This window comes from Rosa chinensis, chromosome 7 (assembly GCF_002994745.2).
Source record: "Rosa chinensis cultivar Old Blush chromosome 7, RchiOBHm-V2, whole genome shotgun sequence".
NCBI classification, from domain to species: Eukaryota; Viridiplantae; Streptophyta; class Magnoliopsida; order Rosales; family Rosaceae; genus Rosa; species Rosa chinensis.
In genome coordinates this window covers 38,664,595-38,684,790 of record NC_037094.1, presented here as the reverse complement: position 1 = coordinate 38,684,790, position 20,196 = coordinate 38,664,595, and the positions used below count along the sequence as shown (strand labels likewise).

General features: G+C 36.6%; 1 protein-coding gene across 1 annotated transcript; it reads right to left on the bottom strand.

The window, feature by feature from the left end:
- Window positions 1-2,629: 2,629 nt before the first annotated feature.
- On the bottom strand, window positions 2,630-5,633 carry LOC112179120 (uncharacterized calcium-binding protein C800.10c). The gene is made up of 2 exons (XM_024317444.2): window positions 5,282-5,633; window positions 2,630-3,676 (listed from the first exon to the last, which is right to left on the bottom strand). The coding sequence occupies exons 1-2, from the start codon at window positions 5,417-5,419 to the stop codon at window positions 2,822-2,824; spliced, it is 993 nt and encodes a 330-aa protein (XP_024173212.1). The 5' UTR covers window positions 5,420-5,633; the 3' UTR covers window positions 2,630-2,821.
- Between the last annotated feature and the right edge of the window lie 14,563 nt (window positions 5,634-20,196).

Here is a 20,196-nt window from a genome sequence, read left to right as displayed (position 1 = left end):
CATCGCCTCCTGATTTCTCTCTTGCCATGATCCACTTCTGGTGGCATTTCATGGTATAACCATGTCAATCAGCTTTCTTACTATACAATGAGATCTATGAGACAGGGAGATTATACATCTCTAGTAATATTGGGGGCACAGAATGCAAAGGGACAATAATGTGTGCTCTTCTGGAGCTATCAATCAGATATGTAAGATCTGAGATGATTGTTATATTAGCCTCATAAAATTGCATTGCCTGAAAGTCACTCAAAACATAAGTTTGAAGATGACACAAATCAAATTTGTAAGAATTGAACGGTAGATCTCATAGGATATACACGAAGCTTCTGGTCTGTGTTATACAGTTAAAACATGACATTCAATTATTGTATTGTTGTTTGATGTAGATTAACATCAAATGCACTTTGAACTTCTGACCAAAATAATATACTTGAAATGTGGAGTTTAAACTTCATGACCATAATGAGTGAAGGACTTTAGATGGTCATTTAGTTAGTATGATCATTAAGGAACTTCAGGTCCACATGTAATTAAGGATCAAGGAACTATATGTTCTGATCTCTTTTAATTACAAAATCCACTATAACAAATTTGGGGTATACTCATATTCGTTTGTCATAAACCAACGGTTAAATATCTGCTTACTTTTAAATTGATGTCAAAATAATCCCCTCAAAGCTTCAGGTTTGAGGTTGACCCAGATTAAAGCTGTTCGATAAGTTGTCCATATTCTCGAAACTTAAGGCTCGGGTCTGCACAATTAGAACTTCAGGTTCTAAGGTAGAGTGAACTTAAGGTATAGTAATTAATGTAAGAAAACAATAAGAATGCCTTAAGTAAGCATAAAAAAAATGTATCAATCGACATACAAAAATTCAACTTCCAATTTGAGTTGACATAAAGTCAAATAAACTATGAATGAATCATATGTGTAATCGAAGCTTCAAGTTCGAATTTTTTTCTACGAACTGCAAGTTCTAAGATTTCATAATTTGAACTTCGGGTTCAAATAAATTTGGTCTTCGAAACTTCAGGCTCGAGGTGACTAAAGTGAAGCTTCAAGTTCACTTTTATACTCAAAGCTTCAGGTTTGAGTTTTACTATTAGAACTTCAGGTTCTACTATGAAATTTTGAACTTCTTGTTCAAAAATATTACATTCGAAATTTATATGTTCGAGGCATAGGACTGCTGGTCTGTATAAGTAACAAAAAAATTATTTAAAAGATAAATACTGTAACAAAAGTACATAACAAAATAGAAAAATTGCAGGGAAGAAAAATAAATAAATAAATTAACACTAGAAACTTCTGGTTCCATGGATGAAGAAATCACAGAACTTTTGGCCTGGTTAACTTCATATGATACTCTTTTTTCTTACAAACTCACAAGAACAAAAGAATATCTTGTGGTGAACCTCAAATTCTCTTTATACAGAGATGTAGTCACAAGCTTCGAGCTTTGATTAAATTTCCAACTTCAAACTGCAGACTCTAAAGGTCGTTTGAGTTTCAAATCCACATAGTGACAAGGAGGAGGAAACCCAATTGGTCATGCCAAACATAACGAAAAAGTTGAGGGATTGCATGCCCTCATATAATTAGGGATCAAGAAACATGTGATTTCATATACGTTTATATAATGTCTAGGATGTTCTAGCCCTCGTTAATTGCATAAGCTGTGAAATACTTTATGTTGCGATTCTCTAAGTTATATTTCATCACCCTTGAGGAACTTCATGTCCCCATATGACCAGGGATCACAATATGTGGTTTCAATCATTGTATAACTTTGAGGAACTTCTGGCCCTCGTTCAGCTTCGAAAAAATTTCTTGTCACAATTTTGATTGTGTAACTCTCGAGGAACTTCAGCCCCTCTGTAATTGAATCAAAAGACTTCAGGTCTCGATTGATTTTGATCCACAACTAGATAAATGTGAGTTTATTACATCAATTTATCAAATTAAAGGAAATAATAAATAAACTCAGTAATCCACATAGTCAAACAAGATAAATACATACTTAGATTCTCAAAAGTTTATACTTTGTGATTAAAAAAAACAATTGAAAAAATTGGCATCAACAGAGATAAGCCTGAGAAGTTAGACTTTATACTCGAGATAAACATGATTTGTTACGGTGCAGATCCAAAAAGATTTCACCGCATGTGTGTGTGTGTGTACAGAGGAGAGTAGAAAACCGATATGTAATGGAAACAAAACGGCACAGACAAAGAAATAACAATATTCTTGCTGCAATCAATCCATATGATATGATCATATATAGAAGGCCCTTGTACAGTTATAGACTTAATTGAGATTAAAGTAAACTGCGAAAATCAATTATGCCCAGACATGTGTGAGCTTCTGGGGCTTATGATCAGAGGAAACCTAATCTCAAAACGAATTTGTAATTTTCATGATTATAACCATGGTATGGTATAGCTATTAATTAATGAAACAAACAAACAGAATAACAAATAAAAAATATTTAATTGGAAATTGTATATAAATATGAATCATTTAACTTGCATGTACGATTAAACATGCTTAGCAACGAAAGCTGTGTGAACAAGGTGTATGGAACAGTAGCAAAAAATGGATTATAGATGCAGCACATAGAGGGATCCGAATCGATAAAAATGAATAATTGAGGTATTTGGCGGAATGTCATCAACTCATCATATAGAACCTTAATTTTAACTCGTAGATTATAAGTTATGGTCAAAAACAACACAGTTGCACCAAAAACTCATAAATCATCATGGAGTTTATAAGGAAAAAAAATAAATAAATAAGAGCAAGCATGCTGATAACGTGTTATAAAGTAGGAAAAAGATGAAGAGAGAATAGTAGGAAGGAAGTAGTAGTGTTTTCATTCAGTCTCATTACACCAGAAGGCTGCATTGTGAATGCACTCAGTGAATCAAGTGCATTGAGCTTACTAGAAGATTGTGACCCACTTGAAACTGGAACAATGGCTGATGGCGGAGGTGCACTACTAGCAGAATATGTTGACCCAGGAGCTCCTGGCTTTGATTGAGCAGGGGTTGCAGAAAATAAATCACCTGAGAAACCCGAATTGGATGCAAACCCATTTCCAGAAGGAACTAATGATTTAGAGTCATTAACTGTTGGCAGGGAAGATGTTGACACTGAAGGTTGTGGTTGTGTTGTAGATGAGGGCATGGAAGGACTAATCCCTCTGGGACCAGAAGGAGGTGCACCAGTGCTTCCACTAAGCCAATTATTTGAGTTCATTACACCTCCCACACCCTGTTGTGGATGGGAATATCCACTAGTAGGCATCCCAGGGGTCATGCCTTGAGGAGGTCTCATGGACTGGTTTTGCTGTGGCTGAAAATAATTCTGGTTCATGCCTGCATTAGGAGCCCCTGGTCCTCTAAACCCAAAACTTTGAGATGTTGGTGGTGTCCCCATACCCATCTGTGGAGCAGGTGCACCAGCCATAGGATTTGCTTGTGGTGCAGATATGGCTGAAAGATTGATTTGTGGAGCAGGAATTTTTGCAGCAGCTGGCCCATATAATGCAGCCTTGACTATATCAGGCGTTAAATCTCTCTTGCTTTGAGCCACAGTCACAAGTCTAAGAGCATTATAAAATTCTGGCCGACCAAGGAAACCAGTTTTGTTCTGATCCACATGCATCCATATCTGCAAGTCATAAACAAACAACAATTAATCAGCTATTAGTTCCATGCCAAATCAAAGTTTAAATTTCACCCAGGAAGTAAAAAAATAATAATAATAATTAATAAAAAGGCAAAAGGATTTCAAAGTTTCAAAGGCTTCATATATACCAAAGCAGTTCTGAGCAGCATGCTAATCTATTACTCGTAATAAGATCCCTGTACATGTGGCTACTTGTCGTGGCAAGCTTAGGTTAAAAGAAGCATAGGAATTGGAAACAAAGAACAAAAATATTTACTTGGAAAACGGCTTTGGAGGTTTTGTTTGGAAAGGGGTTCTCTTCGGTATGCTGTCATCAAAAGCAAAATGGGGTGCATAAAAATGGTTAAGATTCTAAATGGTGAGTAGGGGTTGGACAATTCTTTACGCAAGAACAGATTTTTTCTTTGCTCTTACCCTGGGAAGATATCTTTTAAGGCCTAAACTCTTTTTCATTTTACAGTTTTTGGGTGGGGAGTGAGGAGGGTGAGGTCCAGAGATGGGCTCGGAAAACAGTTTATCATTCTTTGTTTCCTAGTATATAGTATCTGCCTACATAAATCCATTGCTCGCTGGTATTTGAATCTTTCCTCTGTTGCTTTATCGTGGGATTAAGTGAATGAGCTCATTGAGTTACTGAAAGTTGCGTAGGTCCCATCCAAGCAGAATCATAACATTTTTTTTTTTTTTTTCAGGCAAGTCCTATAAAAAGAAACTAACGGATGGCTTCTCTTCTCTTTTTGGACCCTCTCAAGCAATATGGAAGGCTACGGTACCAGCCTGAGATAAGTGTGACATGGTGCAAAAGAGAAAGCCTTACTGGTGCATCTCTCTTGAGCCCTAAGTAGTGGGTACCATGTGAAAGTAATGCTGAAAGCTTTGATGGTAAAATTAAGTCCACTTGTTTTTCTCCTTGACGATAAGGTTGTTTAGGGAGGCTGGCTTGGGTTGGTGAAGCCGGCTTCTTGTGAGGCTTTACTCAGTGAAAAAAATAGAGTTTTCTGGAGCAAGGGCCTGGTGATTGATAGATGTGCTATGGTGGAAACATTTAGGGTTGTTTGGCTGGAGAGGAACATCAAAACTCACGAGGGTGTCAGACGAAGTAGAGCAATTATGGGACATAGTTAAATTTCATGCAAGTTCTTCTATGAATTCTGTAAAGAAATCTACTAATTCTCCTGTCGGAGTTCCCTCACACTTTTTATCTCTGTTTCTACACCAAAGTTTTTCTCCACAAATAGAATCAAGAAAAAAATTAACCGAGTTGCAAAGGAAACAATAGACTCATTGGCAACAGCTCCAGAAACAGGAGCAGCATCAAGATTCCTCCAACTCTTTCACATCGTTAATGCGGTAATGTACATAACTAACAGCCCTAAATCAAGCATTTACTTCCATATTTCCAAGTCAGTGAAGTTGCCTACCCTATTCTCTCAACTTCTGCTCCACCGCTTCGAAAATGACAGACAGAATTCTAAGTCTCCCTACTCACTATCAACTACGATAATTCGATATTCAAGCTCAATAATCCACAATATCAGATGCTGAGAAACAAATCAAATTCGAAGGTTAAAGCCAAGGATGACGAACCTGAGCGAGAACTGGTTTGGGCAAATTGGCGCCCTGAAAGAAAGCGACGGCCTCCGCTCCGCTGATCCTGCCGTCTCCGTCCAAATCCGCTCTCCGAAAGTAAGCTTCGAGCTGATCCGTATTCGCACCGGCCGCCATTCGTCTCCGACTTCGCACAGATCACATTCAACAAAATCCAAAACCCCAAACCGAATCAAATCCTGCTTGAATCTCAAGCGAAAATGGTGAATCGAATTGTGGCTGCGTGGGAGAGAGAAAATGGGCTTGTGATTTGTTCACAGTTGGGGAACTTGGACTCGGTTTATTTTATGTAATAACTAACTCCGTTGCCCACAAGAAACTAGAAGAGCTGGAATTTTTTTTTTATCAGATAAATAACTCAAATGCTACGACTAGTCTTTTGTGAGTCCTCGAACTCATAACCTCTTACTTACAAAGAGGAGACTATGCCACTAGAGCTAGAATGTTATCTTTACTTTACATGTTGTATATTTAGAAATAGAGGAGCAAAAACATTTTTGAAGAAGGATTCTAGTTAATAATCATTGAAAGTGTTACAGAATGGTACAGCTTGTTACCCAAAAAAAAAAAAAAAAAAAAATGTTGCGAATGAACAAGCTTCTGTGGCTCTAAAATGGCTGAAACCTGCTAATGATGGGTCTAACTAAATTCTGGATGTGAACTAGGCCCACCAAGCCTACCAACTAGCCCAACAATCCAGCGGATACCATAAGCCTAGAAACATCCAAACCCAGTGCCAGCATATTTGCATTACCCTCCCACCACCGCCACCATGCTGGCAAACGACGACGCCCTACGTCGCTATCCTTGAAACCCAATAGACTAGGACATATATGAAATTAGGTCATACTAATGCCTGATCAATACCCTCAATCACTCAGTGTTGCACGCGCCGCAAGAAGAGCCATTTGCCTCCTTTGTCCACTCCATAAAACTGCCACAACCGACGCCAAACCGCCAAACGCTTTCACCTAGAAATGTTATAAAAAATATGGGATGGAATTCCTGTAACATTAAAATAAAATAATATGAAAATATCTTGGGAAATAAGAATAATAATATAGATAAGAAAATGAAATAAAGTAAGAAAATAATATAATATAATATAATATATAGGTTTTATATATAGGAAAACTTATCGAGTCGAGGCGTGCAAGCGCACTGTCCTAAGAGAAGATTCGTCCCCTACTGCACAGGGTTGACTAACGAACTTCTCCTAAGATACAACAACTTTTCGAGCTCCGTCGTGCAGGTAAGAAGCCCCATTGAACCTTTATCACCCGTGCACTCAAAACGGTGTATAAGTAAAGTATGTATATGTACAGTTTGTAATAATATCTTTGGTAGAGGTATTTGGCTAGAGTGGTTGCATTATGGTGGATTATACCGTTATATATACCCTCATTATCCGACAAACTAAACTCCCACACATGTGCATGTTTCATGTCTCACCATATGCCTTCCAACCATAGCCACGTACCCTTATATAGGGCACACTTACCATACCATCAATAGCCTCATTAACCATATAACGGTCAAATAATAATCATATATTTAAAACATAAAACCGTTAAACTATAAATAGATAAATAAACACAAAATAAATAAAGAAATAAATAAAATATTTTTTAATTTTAAATCATAAAATTTCCAACAATCCCCCACTGATTTAAAATTAAAATAAAATCATTTAAAACAAAATAAGTGAGTGCTTTTACTGTGCAATCGGCATAGGTACCTTTCGGGTTTGAACCTAGCTTAGTGTGATAGTCTCCATTTGAGGAACCAAAGTGACACAGTCTTGAACTTTGATACCTTTGACCAAACTTCAACATATCACACACACAGTACGGGTAATTAGACAGGTTCGCGTGTTGGCTCATTTATGGCCGTGCGCGTATCTTGATTCTCATGAGAGTATTAGAGAATAGCCCAATTCTCATTGTCGCGGCCTCACGAACAACTCTCACTTAGGTGAGTTCTCCAAGGGTACGTGTGCCCGGACCCCGTGGGAGTTTGCCCGCCTCGAAACTCATTCAGGGTATCATTGTTTTCCCTTCCTAACGTCACATTTAATATAGCACTTAATGCCTTAGGGATGCACAAGATAATATCTCTTTTGGATATATCCTTAAAATTTATGTGTGCTATATTTGAGTCACGCAATATGGATTGTTTCTACCACATTGAACTTCCTTCATGGGATCTCCAATCACAGAAGTTGGGTTACCTCCCTAGGTGACTCCCTTATGGGCTTAAGCACATCCCCCTTCAGCGATTTTATATATATAGTCTCCTCTTTGAGACTATAAGAGCCTCATCCGGGAGGCATATATATGACTTATGTCATATTTTATTTATTTTATTTTTCCTTTGGTCATATCTTGCTTGTCCCTTTAGCTCGCAAAACCTGCATTTTAATTTATCTGCAAGCCTCAAATAAACCATCAGCCACAATTCTCACAGGAGTGTTTTCCCTCCATATGAGAATAAGATAATTTATAACTCTGCACTAATTATTTAATGATCATGTAAGATAAATCATTGCGAGTGTTACCCCCACATTACCATAAGGCATTTAAAATTATCATTGAAGTAAATAGTAAATGATGACTAGAAATATAGATCATAACCCCCACATTACTTGATATTAGATGTTCTTAAAGACATGTTTATAAATATTTACAGGCGTTATAGCTAGAGCTTAGCCCTACATCACCGAGATAGATGCTCTTCATGAGAGAATACTAAATGCTAAGAGTACTCATAACAAAATCAGATATATAAGACCAACGGTAATAATAAGCATTAAAGAATACTAATGAAATAGTTAAAATTTCAAATAGTAACCCCCACTATTGAAATTAAAAATAACTTCTTATTGACTCATTAAAGCAAAATAAAAACTTCTCACAAATTGAACTTACAAGAATTGTAGGAGCATTCTTGTTTATGAGATAACTTGTTGCATTTGTGTGCACATATGCACTTAACACAATATATTGTAGCATATGTATATCTTATAATGTGTATATAAACTTAAATTTGAGAGTAAAAGAAAACATACCATCACTATTTCTTTCTCTGCAATAACTCAAGAACTCAATAAATATTACTGCTAATAACTCTATTAAAATCTAATAATGAGACAGAATTAATACTTATCACCAAAACTTGGAATAGCATCATTTTAGATATGAAAGAAAATATAGACACTTATTAATTATGATATGCAACTCCAACGAAACAAAAGGCAAATGTTATTTGTAATTGACCTGACAACATATAAAGAGCTGCAATAGACTTTAGGTCAATCACACTAATCTGTAATCACATGCTCTGCATGTGCAAGAAAAATTTAATTGTAAAAAAAAAAAAGTTATCTCTAGAAGAAATAGATTCAGTGGGTAGTTATTGTAGAGAGAAAATAGTGGGAGAGAAAAGTGGGGGTTGTGGAATCATTTCTTTTTAATTTTCTGAATAAAAATATATTTTATAATTGTCCTATTTACTCTTGTGATTTAATTTATTCTCAAAGTTTTTTAATATTTCAGGGTTAAATCTGTCAAAAATTTCAGTTTTGGCTAACAAAGCCTCTTCTCTTAATAATAGTATAGATTTAAATTTAAATTATTAACATATTCAATAGTATGCAAAAGATTTACTACCATGTACATAAGTGCAAATGTGCAATGAAATTGACAAGACCCGCCCCGAATTCCACCCTGGAATCCGAAGTGGCCCTGCGGGACCCACCTTTAAAGGAGATTTACCAAAAATTTCGGCATAACCTCCCTTAAAAATGGATAACCCAAAAACCTGCGGAAAACAAAATTCACTTCTAAAAGTCCAACCACAACTCCTGGAGCCGCCCTGCTCCCAAATTCAACCAATCCCATCATAAAGCTAACAACAAAAAACATAAAATCCGAATGGTACAAGTTACTACAATCGCCAAAGTTAGGTCATAGACCTCAAATATGATTCATACAAGTTTGGGTCACATATCCCTTAGTAATCAGAGCATTCTAGGAATAAAGGTTTGACATAGAGTACAGTAGGCTAAATAAATAACCTACAAAATGTGATGACGGAAGCGGATGCGGTCACTATGGCTCACTTCAGAACGCCGAGCAGCTACACTGAAAACTGGGCATTTGAAATCGAAGGGCCCAGGGAAAAGTACATAAAAACGTTAGTGTGAGTGGACAAAAATAAACAAATATAAACCAAGTGGATTTTATACTTTCCCACATTTATTTCCTTTAGAAATTCCCGATGCATGCAAGGATTTACGAAAGTAAAACAAGAGGAGTTCCACTCATAAAAACCGACTAGCCCCGCTAGTCACATATGATTTAAAAGAAAAAGTTGGAACTCTGATACTCAAGGAAAACAAGACCAGCCCCGCTGGTTAAACAAAAATCGAGCTAGCCCCGCTAGCTTAAGTAGTAAAGTGAGTAGGGGAAGGCGATAGGCATACGAGTGAGCCTCCCAGGCTTGGGTGATAGCCTCCCAGGCTAAAAATACTCCCATGACTCCCGTAATATACCCTTACGCCACTAAGTGTAGCGATAGGATACCGGGCTACAGAATTACTGTCACAAAGACAGTAACCTGCGCCACAAAGGCGGAGGGCTACGGTGATCCCATCACCGCGCCACAAAGGCGGAAAATCAATGCTAGCAATGATAAGTCACCCAACGTATGGCAAAAGAAAAATCCGAAAACCATATAAATCCATAAAACTTCCCCAATTCTCGTAATTGAATTTCCAACGACGTGTCCCACACGCCAAAATAATCTCATCGACAAAATAAATAGGATATAAATAAGTATAATCTAATGACGTGACCCCGCACGCCATAAAATCTCCAAGTAAATCAATTAACCAAAACCGTTTCCGAAAATAACCGTGTGCTCAAGAAAGTAAATTGATAAATAATTTATAACTTCGGAACTATTTAAATAAATGCATGCATCAATCTTTGAAAAATAAAAGTCCACTCACAATATATACTCAATCCTGACGTCGCTCGGTATTTTCCTCGTATGGAGACTCCTCTCGTCCTGTACGAATAACAATCATAAATATATATAATTCATAGGACGGAACTTTAACTTTACGATACTTATAATTTGGAAATTCAAAACATCCCTCTTCCTAAAATCCGACTCCACGACACTCTACACATCCACCCTCAATACTCCATCAAAATTCATTCATCGATAACTAAATTCTATAGTGAATTCGAAAGAATTCCGGCGATCGAAACCACGTAATCGTTAATTACTCAATTTTATCTCAATTCGTAATTCCTCCGATTTCAACTAAACTTCATACGTTACAATCTACAATCGTTATAGGGTATATGGGATTAAAACGACAATTAAAACACAGCTCTACGCACCACCACGCGCTACCTACAGTGGCGGCGCGTGGGGACCACGCGCCGGCAGCCACTTCCTCCGATGGCCACCAAACTCCGGCACTAGCATCTACACAACAAGCCCAACCAACTTCCCAACTACAACATCATCCAATTTTACCTCGAAGTGGTCGAATCAAGCCGGTGAAGGAAAGCCCCGAAGCTTCAAGAACCCTAGAAATGAGAAATTGTCAATTCGACCTCTACACTACAAATTGGATTGAACTACCCTAGGGGAAATGATCACCATCAAAAACCGAACCTTCGATGCTAACCTGGTGGCCGGAGGTGGCCGGAAATCGGCGAAAACCCCAAACTGCAGCCGGAGAGAACTTTGCTTCGATCCGAGCTTTTCCGGCCAAATCGTCGAAAACTAAGGGTACCAGCGTGACCAGGGGGAGGAGGCGACCCTGTGGTGGCCGGCTTTCTGCCGGGTGATGGCCGGACGGCGTCCAATCGAAGGGAAGAAGGATTTCCCGAAGAAGAAAGAGGGGAAAATCGGGGGAGAGGAGAGAGAAAGGTGGGTTTCCGGTTTTGGAAACCTACCACAGTAATTTTCCTTATATATCATTTTCTTACCATAAACAGTAACCATGAACAGTAACTTTAATCTTTCGCTTATAACTTTCACATACGAACTCCAATTTTTACGCACCACATATGCACGCGCTCGGTTTAACGTCCTCTACAACTTTCATGAAGGAAATTTCCTCAAATTAATAACTCATAAAAAGTCAACTTTTAACCACCCCCTAAACGTTAAAATTATAACCGCGAACGGTAACCATAAGGAATTCCATGCAACTGAATAACAAGGGTATATCAGATATGGGGTGTAACAGAAATAATAACTCGTATAATTCAAACAATATCTCATAGTTAAGATGTACATACCTCAATAGTAACACGTTTCTTTACCGTCATTGCTCATGGAAATATTTGTTGATTGCCAAAATAAATTAAAATAAGAAATAGCTAAACTGATATTCTGACATAACTACTTGCCATTAAACACAAATTATGCTGGCATGCAAGAAACATATGCCTACAATCTACAAACTATTATGCAATATATAATTTACAGTAAAATAAATATTATTATTATTATCATGCAACTGACAAGGATTTTTCCAGGTGACCAATATTATGCATGAAAATTTAGTTACGATGTCGACAGAGATAAAGATATCTACTACCCAACTAGTACCATAGTAGCAGTTCTGGTGGGTACGAAAGATCTTGATAGAATATAGACAAATATGTATTATACTTGAGAAATATAACAAGTTAAGCAAGGCTTTCACATGGTCATCAATCACAAACCGGCAATTAACAATCAAAATAATTGTAATTGGTTAGTTGTCTATATACATATATGCATATATGAAGGTATTCAACAACCTAAACAATTGTCACTAAGATATGAAGGGAATGATAGCTTCATATGATAGACATTAGATACCCGATGGTAGAATAAACAAGAGACAGTAGAATAGAATTAATGAGAAACCATTTCATATTCCCTGGTTATAATAACCTTGATGTTAAATGATAGGACACCTGATTACATGTTGCAGTTTGACATAGTTGCACAAGACCATAATGCTTCTATTACTTTTCTTTTAATTGCGGCTTCGGAACAAAACTTGCAAAAATGGAATTGACAATTAGTATAAACAAATAGTGCATAATAGGTGACTACTAATATAGAAAAATTGGATTAACAAGTTAATAGAGATTCCGTTTGAATCTTCTCTTAGATTGTTATAAAAAAATATGGGATGGAATTCCTGTAACATTAAAATAAAATAATATGAAAATATCTTGGGAAATAAGAATAATAATATAGATAAGAAAATGAAATAAAGTAAGAAAATAATATAATATAATATATAGGTTTTATATATAGGAAAACTTATTGAGTCGAGGCGTGCAAGCGCACTGTCCTAAGAGAAGATTCGTCCCCTACTGCACAGGGTTGACTGACGAACTTCTCCCAAGATACAACAACTCTTCGAGCTCCGTCGTGCAGGTAAGAATCCCCATTGAACCTTTATCACCCGTGCACTCAAAACGGTGTATAAGTAAAGTATGTATATGTATAGTTTGTAAGAATATCTTTGGTAGAGGTATTTGGCTAGAGTGGTTGCATTATGGTGGATTATACCGTCATATATACCCTTATTATCCGACAAACTAAACTCCCACACATGTGCATGTTTCATGTCTCACCATATGCCTTCCAACCATAGCCACGTACCCTTATATAGGGCACACTTACCATACCATCAATAGCCTCATTAACCATATAACGGTCAAATAATAATCATATATTTAAAACATAAAACCGTTAAACCATAAATAGATAAATAAACACAAAATAAATAAAGAAATAAATAAAATATATTTTAATTTTAAATCATAAAATTTCCAACAAGAAATTCGTTCACCCTTCCACAATCCATATCAGAATCAATGAGGAGGCAAAGATATTGCAAAGATTTTGATGAAGTCAAAGGTAATGGTTTTGTGTATTGAATAACGAATTAACGATGAGGAGGCAACAAAAAGACAAAAAAATAGTAATAAATTCAAATTAATGTTTCTATTGGGATCTCCAAATCTACTCACTTGACCTCACTCTATTATGAATTATTAAATGACATATATAACCTACTATAAAATGACTATTAAGGACAATAATTATACCCAAAAAAATATTATATTTATTTTATGTAGACTTTCCAATTCAATAATATTAGATTGTATTCTTTATTATTTTCTTTATCTATTTTTCATTTTTCAATTTCACAAAGCATTCATATATATATATATATATATATATATTTAATAAGAATTAAAAATATTATTAAGATAATGTGACATAAAAATGTATGATATATTGATATATATGTTGACGCATATTGGTGAGGGAAAACAAAATAAATCCTATTATAATTTAGGGTGGTTCTATTCACACACCCATTTTCTCTATTCACACACCCCTTCTAATTTTCTATTACTTTAATTTAATTATTTTTTACAAATTACCCTACCTACCCTCCCTTGTAATTTTGTTGTTTTTTTTCTTTTTTCTATTTGACAAGTTAATCATGAATGAAACATCATTATACAATAAATCAAAATTTTTTTATTTTTAGTATAAGTGAAAGAAAAATAATACGTTCATTAAGTGGAATAACCTGTATTATTACACAAGAAATATGCTTTCCAGTTAATTACGTTCATCCAACTGAATCTAAATTGCAAAGTTTGTCATCAACCTTTCATAGTACATTCTTATTATTTATGGGTGAGTATTATTTCAATACAGTTATCTAAAATACATTATATTAAGAGTTCATACCATTGATTATGCGTGTGTCTACATTTGTCTAGCCCCTCAGGTTAGTCTTATTCAAACGATTAATTTTGAACTATACTCCATTTTCTTTTAGTACATAGAAGTTTCTTAAATTTGCAGACTGTGTTTGAAGATAGTTTATTGTCAATCTATAAGAGATGAGAAACTCTAGTAAGCTAGGTGCAATATTGGTACCGGAGACAACAAAAGAGTAAAACATGCGTCTTACCCCTTCTCCTTGTATGAGGACAAACTTTGCAATTTAGATTTAGTTGGATGAATGTAATTACCTGGGAAGCATATTCCTCGTCTAATAATACAGGTCATTCAACTTAATAAACGTATTATTTTTCCTTCATTTATAGGTAGAAGAAAATTGATTTATTGCATAATGATATTTGATTCATGATTAACTTGCTAAATAGATAAAAAGAAAAAAGAAAAAAGAAAAAAGAAAAAAGAAAAAAAAAATTACAAGGGAGGGTGGTTAGGGTAATTTGTAAAAAAGAATTGAATTAAAGTAATAGAAAAATAGAAGAGGTGTGTGAATAGAGAAAATAGGTGTGTGAATAGCACTACCCATAATTTATGCCATAATTTATTACCTGAATCTAAGTCTATCCATTATATTTGCAAAGAAAAAAAGAGTAGCAGTTAAAAAATATATATATTTTAATAATTAATCATGAGGTACAAAAAATAGAGAAAATAAATAAACATTAGGAAAAAAATGATTTCTTCATTTTCTTTAACAGCTAAAAATCTAAAATACAAAAAAAAAAAAATCACAGAATAGTTCATGTTATTTTCTTATTGATTAGAAATTAATTTTTGAAACTCAATACCTTATGTTTGATTTTTTTATATTTTATTGGAAAAGTAATTTATGCATGTTGTTTGAGAAGATAAAGATTAATGTTATCTAATGAGAAATTAACTAGTCTTTGTATTTAATTAATTACTTATATATTTATTTTTTCTTACATATTTGGATTTTAGAAAATTAGTGTACTTAGTAGTCATTTTGCACTTGAATAATATAGTCTTTCAATAATTCAAATGTTTGTAGGGTGAACTAAGAAAATGGTAGGGTGACAATAGCCGCACCCTAATAGAAATTGATGTAACTAAAGAAAAAAAAGAGCTGGTTGAGTCCCCCCCCCCCCCCCCCCCATTCATTCTGCTCAGGCCTATCTTGATGACATCTCTGCTGTTTCTAGAGCAAGGAGGAGCTCCTGCTCAAATTCTTAGTCTTTTTGTTGTTTTTGTTTGGGTCTTTTAGGGCCCGATTGTAACAAAAAAAAAAGAGAGTAGAAAATTGGGAAAGAGGGGGAAAGCCACCAAAAAAAAAAGGAAAAGGGAGGGGAAAAAGGAACAAAACAACAAGATGGGGGAGAAGAAAATGACAAAACGCAAAGAAAACAAAGGCATAAATTGTCTTCAAGAGGATGCAAACCCAGGTATTAGGAAAATAACTGAATCACCACGCCAATTGAACCAAAGACGATTTATGTGATATCTTGGCACTTATAGTCTTTGAAATATTGAAACAATTTTGGGTTAGGCTATAGCCTAACTAGCCTCCTACATAGATACGCTACTGGTTGTGTTGCGTTCGCCTTAGGTTATTTCAAACGGTGCGGATCTAATAATTTTTTGTTTTGTGGTTGAGCTGAAAAATACACATTTAAGTAACCTGTTATCTGTCCTATACTTATGAGAACTACTCTGACTATGGATTTACTAATGAAAAATGAACAGTCAGGTTTTGCAATACAGAAAGGAACATATAGAAAATTTGAGGTCTGTCTTGACTAGCGAGTCCCATTTACCCATTTCCCAAGGTATGTATATAACAGATGTGCATACAACGTAGAATTACAGCCCCATCTGCAACGGGAACTTAAATGCTTGTCTCTTTAATCACAATTTGTGTCAGGGAATATGAAGGTGAGTAAACCTCGGATACCATCCTACTTCTAATTTTAAACAAAATTAATCCACCATTCGGGCACCCACCGTTGCTTGGTTTAGTTCCACCATTTGAAGCTAAATGTAATCATAAGGCAATTAATTTAGTCTTTCAAATGATAGAAACTAGGGGTAGGGGTGCATGCCCAAAGTCATGGACTTAAACAAATCCTTCTTCAGGTCCTATAATATGAGTACACACACACCCCTTGATTCGTTGGCTTTCTAGTTTTCAAGACAAATTTACTATATACTAAAGCTCTTGCACTATTCATTTTACTGTTCATCTTGAGGGTGGGAAATGACGCTTTTGCTCTCTATTTTTTCTCAACTTACAACGCTACCAGAACTGAAAAGTTAGAGAGAGCTAAATGTGCATATATTTCAGTCTTTCATAAACCTTTTCCTGAAAAATTGATAGAGATCCACTTTTAAGTTATGGTTTGCATAATTATACTACTTTTAGTGCCTACTACCATTTCTGGTGTAGATCTTCTTTACAAATTTTGTTCATCCACAGCCTACACTTGATAGGAGCATTTTAATGCGACGTTTTACTTGCATTTCCCTGCATTTTCTGCGTTATTTCCTTAATAAAACCCTGTTTAGGAAAGTTTCCATTCTTTGATTGGGAAAGTTCCTATTTGTAGAAAGTTTCTATTTTTGTAGTTTCTATTTATCATTTTTAGTAAGTTTCCATTTTCAGTAGTTTCTATTTTTCATTTCTAGAAAGTTTCCCATTTTCAGTTTAGGAAAGTTGTCATTTCTCATTTTAGGAAAGTTTCTATTTTTCTTATTAGTTTCTATTTTCAGGACCTCCGAGCTAAAAAGTGGAAATGAACTCACAAATGGAAAGAGGAGCTTGCGAAAGTCAAAGGGAGCAAAGATGAAGAACAATGAGCCACAGAAATGAGCAGAAATGAAGAAAAGAAGTTTTCCTGGTCCAACCAGGAAACCCTGCGAAAAGGAGGAAAGCTTACCTATGAAGTTTCCAACGTTATCATGAAAAAGAAATGGAAAAATGAAGTGTTATGACGTTGGAAGGTGACAAGGCTTGAAGTTGAAGCAACAAGGCCCGAGAACTCTCAAGACTCATTGGATTTTCGGCAAATTGGATCAAGGGCCCATGAAGCCCATACATTTAGGGTTTGTGACGCAAGTAAAACCCTAGGGATGTTGTTGCCGTCCAACATGAAGAGAGAAACAAGGAAGTGGCGCCCAAAAATCAGAATTATCAAAGAGATTTTCTAGGGAGATTTTCTAGGGCTATTTTTATGGAAAGAAAATACTTGGAAATAAACCCTAGAGGGATTGCCGTGAAGAATGAAGAGGAAAACAAGGGAGGACGTGAAAACCCTAGGGTTTTGGACGGCAAGAGATTTTCCCTAGAGAGTTTTAAGGAAAGAGAAAAAGGTGGAGACCAAGAAAAGCTCAAAAGAGTCTAGATACATCCCTAGAATTCCTTAAGGAAGTTTGACCGAAATTAAACAAGAAAAATCAGAAATTATCTCAAGGAATTTCGGCAATATTTCTAGGGAATTAATATTGGAATTTTGTGATTGGTTGGACCACCTCATAGGGCTTATGTGGCAAGCAAGCATTGGAGAAAATTATGTGGAGTTAACAAGCACATGCCGTGAGGTTTCTTAGGGTTTTGGACGGCTTGGACACCTAGGGGCCGTCCCCTATATATACTCACACATTCTCAACGTCAAGGAGTTCCCACTTTTGCGTTTACACTTTGAAAAAAATCAGAAAAACTCTCTCTAGCTAGCCGTGTTCTTCTCCATCCTCTAGGGCAACCACGAAGTGCAAGCAAGGCCAAGGAAGAAGAGGACAAGCCGTGAACACCATCCATCCTCCACCTTGAAGATTGCTTTCGAAATTCAAGAGACCACATCATCACTTCATTCATCTTATCTTCACCACGGTGTAATCCGATTCTCCTTGTACCTTTGCTTTGTATTTTCGTTGGTTTTGCCCTACTCTGTTTATGAAACCCTAGGTCTAGGGGAACTTAAATCTGACAATGTTATAATTCAATTAGCTGATAGATCCAATGCATACCCTAGAGGTTTGTTGGAGGATGTGCTTGTACAAGTTAACCATCTTATCTTCCCAGCAGATTTTTATGTTTTAGAAATGGAGGACTCCCCTGTGAGTTCCACTCCATTACTTTTGGGACGTCCTTTCTTAAGGACAGCTAGGACGAAGATTGATGTGTATGAAGGTTCACTTACAATGGAGTTCGATGGTGACATTATTGGCTTTAACATTTTTGAAGCCATGAGGTATCCCATAGAGGTTCATGATTGTTTTTCTACTGATATTTTGGATGAACTTGCGCAGAAAATGTTTGACATTATGCATGAGGATACCTTAGTCACTACCCTTGAGAGTGGGGTAGGCTATACAAAGGAAGGAATCACCATTCCAGAGGACAAGTTGAAAGACACTTGTGAGGAGAAAATCATTGAAAACGTCTCCTTCCTTGAGGCATCTCCCTATCTAGGTAAGTCTGTTTCTCCCTTGTCCATTCAGTTATCCACTAACAAGACTTTACCTTCAGTGGTCCAGGCCCCAGAACTTGAGCTAAAACCTCTTCCAGACCATTTGAAGTATGTCTACTTAGGGGACAAGGAGACCTTACCAGTGATTGTGTCCTCTGCACTGACGACTCCACAAGAAGAGAAGTTGGTGGAAATGTTGAAGCAACACAAGACCGCCATAGGATGGACATTGGCGGACATCAAGGGAATCAGCCCTACAACTTGCGTCCATAGGATACTTCTAGAGGAGGGGTCCAAACCCACTAGAGAGGCTCAACGTCGTCTCAACCCTCCAATGATGGAAGTTGTGAAGAAGGAGGTTATCAAACTCCTTGATTGTGGGGTAATCTACCCTATTTCTGACTCCAAGTGGGTCTCCCCAGTTCAGGTCATGCCCAAGAAGTCTGGGATCACTGTGGTCAAGAATGCTGATAACGAACTGGTGCCCCAAATGACAGTCACAGGCCACAGAGTGTGCATTGACTATAGAAGGCTCAACGCAACTACAAGGAAAGACCACTTTCCTCTGCCATTCATTGATCAGATGCTTGAGCGCCTAGCTGGACATGACTATTATTGCTTCTTGGATGGATACTCAGGCTATAACCAGATTGCAATTGCAAATGAAGATCAAGAGAAGACAACCTTCACTTGCCCCTTTGGAACGTTTGCTTATAGACGAATGCCCTTCGGACTTTGCAACGCTCCAGGTACTTTTCAGAGATGTATGGTAAGTATCTTTTCAGATTATATTGAGAAAATCATAGAGGTATTCATGGATGACTTTTCAGTCTTTGGAAAGAATTTTGATGATTGTCTTAATAATCTGGAGATAATTCTGAAACGTTGCATGGAAACTAACCTTGTCTTAAACTGGGAAAAATGCCATTTTATGGTTAAACAAGGAATAGTTCTAGGACATATTGTCTCTGCTAGGGGTATAGAGGTTGATAAAGCCAAGGTTGATGTTGTGCGTCACTTACCCTCTCCCACTTCTGTGAGAGAGATTCGTTCTTTCCTTGGTCATGCAGGTTTTTACAGGAGGTTCATCAAGGACTTCTCCAAAATTTCGAGACCCTTATGTCAACTACTCCAGAAGGATGTGCCCTTTCACTTTGACAAGGAGTGTCAAGAAGCTTTTGACAAGCTTAAGGAGTTGTTGACATCTGCCCCCATCATGTTACCTCCAGACTGGTCCTTGCCCTTTGAGTTGATGTGTGATGCCTCTGACTATGCAGTTGGAGCTGTTTTGGGGCAAAGGAAGGACAAGCTACCCTATGCCATCTACTACGCCTCAAGGACTCTCAATGATGCACAAATGAACTACTCCACCACAGAGAAAGAGCTCCTTGCAGTTGTCTTTGCCCTTGAGAAGTTTCGCTCTTATTTACTTGGTACCAAAGTTACTATCTTTACTGACCATGCAGCTTTGAAATACTTGATGACCAAGAAGGAGGCGAAACCAAGGCTCATCAGATGGATCCTACTCTTGCAAGAATTCGACGTGGAAATCAAGGACAAGAAGGGTAGTGAAAACGTGGTAGCTGACCACTTGAGTCGCTTGGTGCATGCAGAAGATCA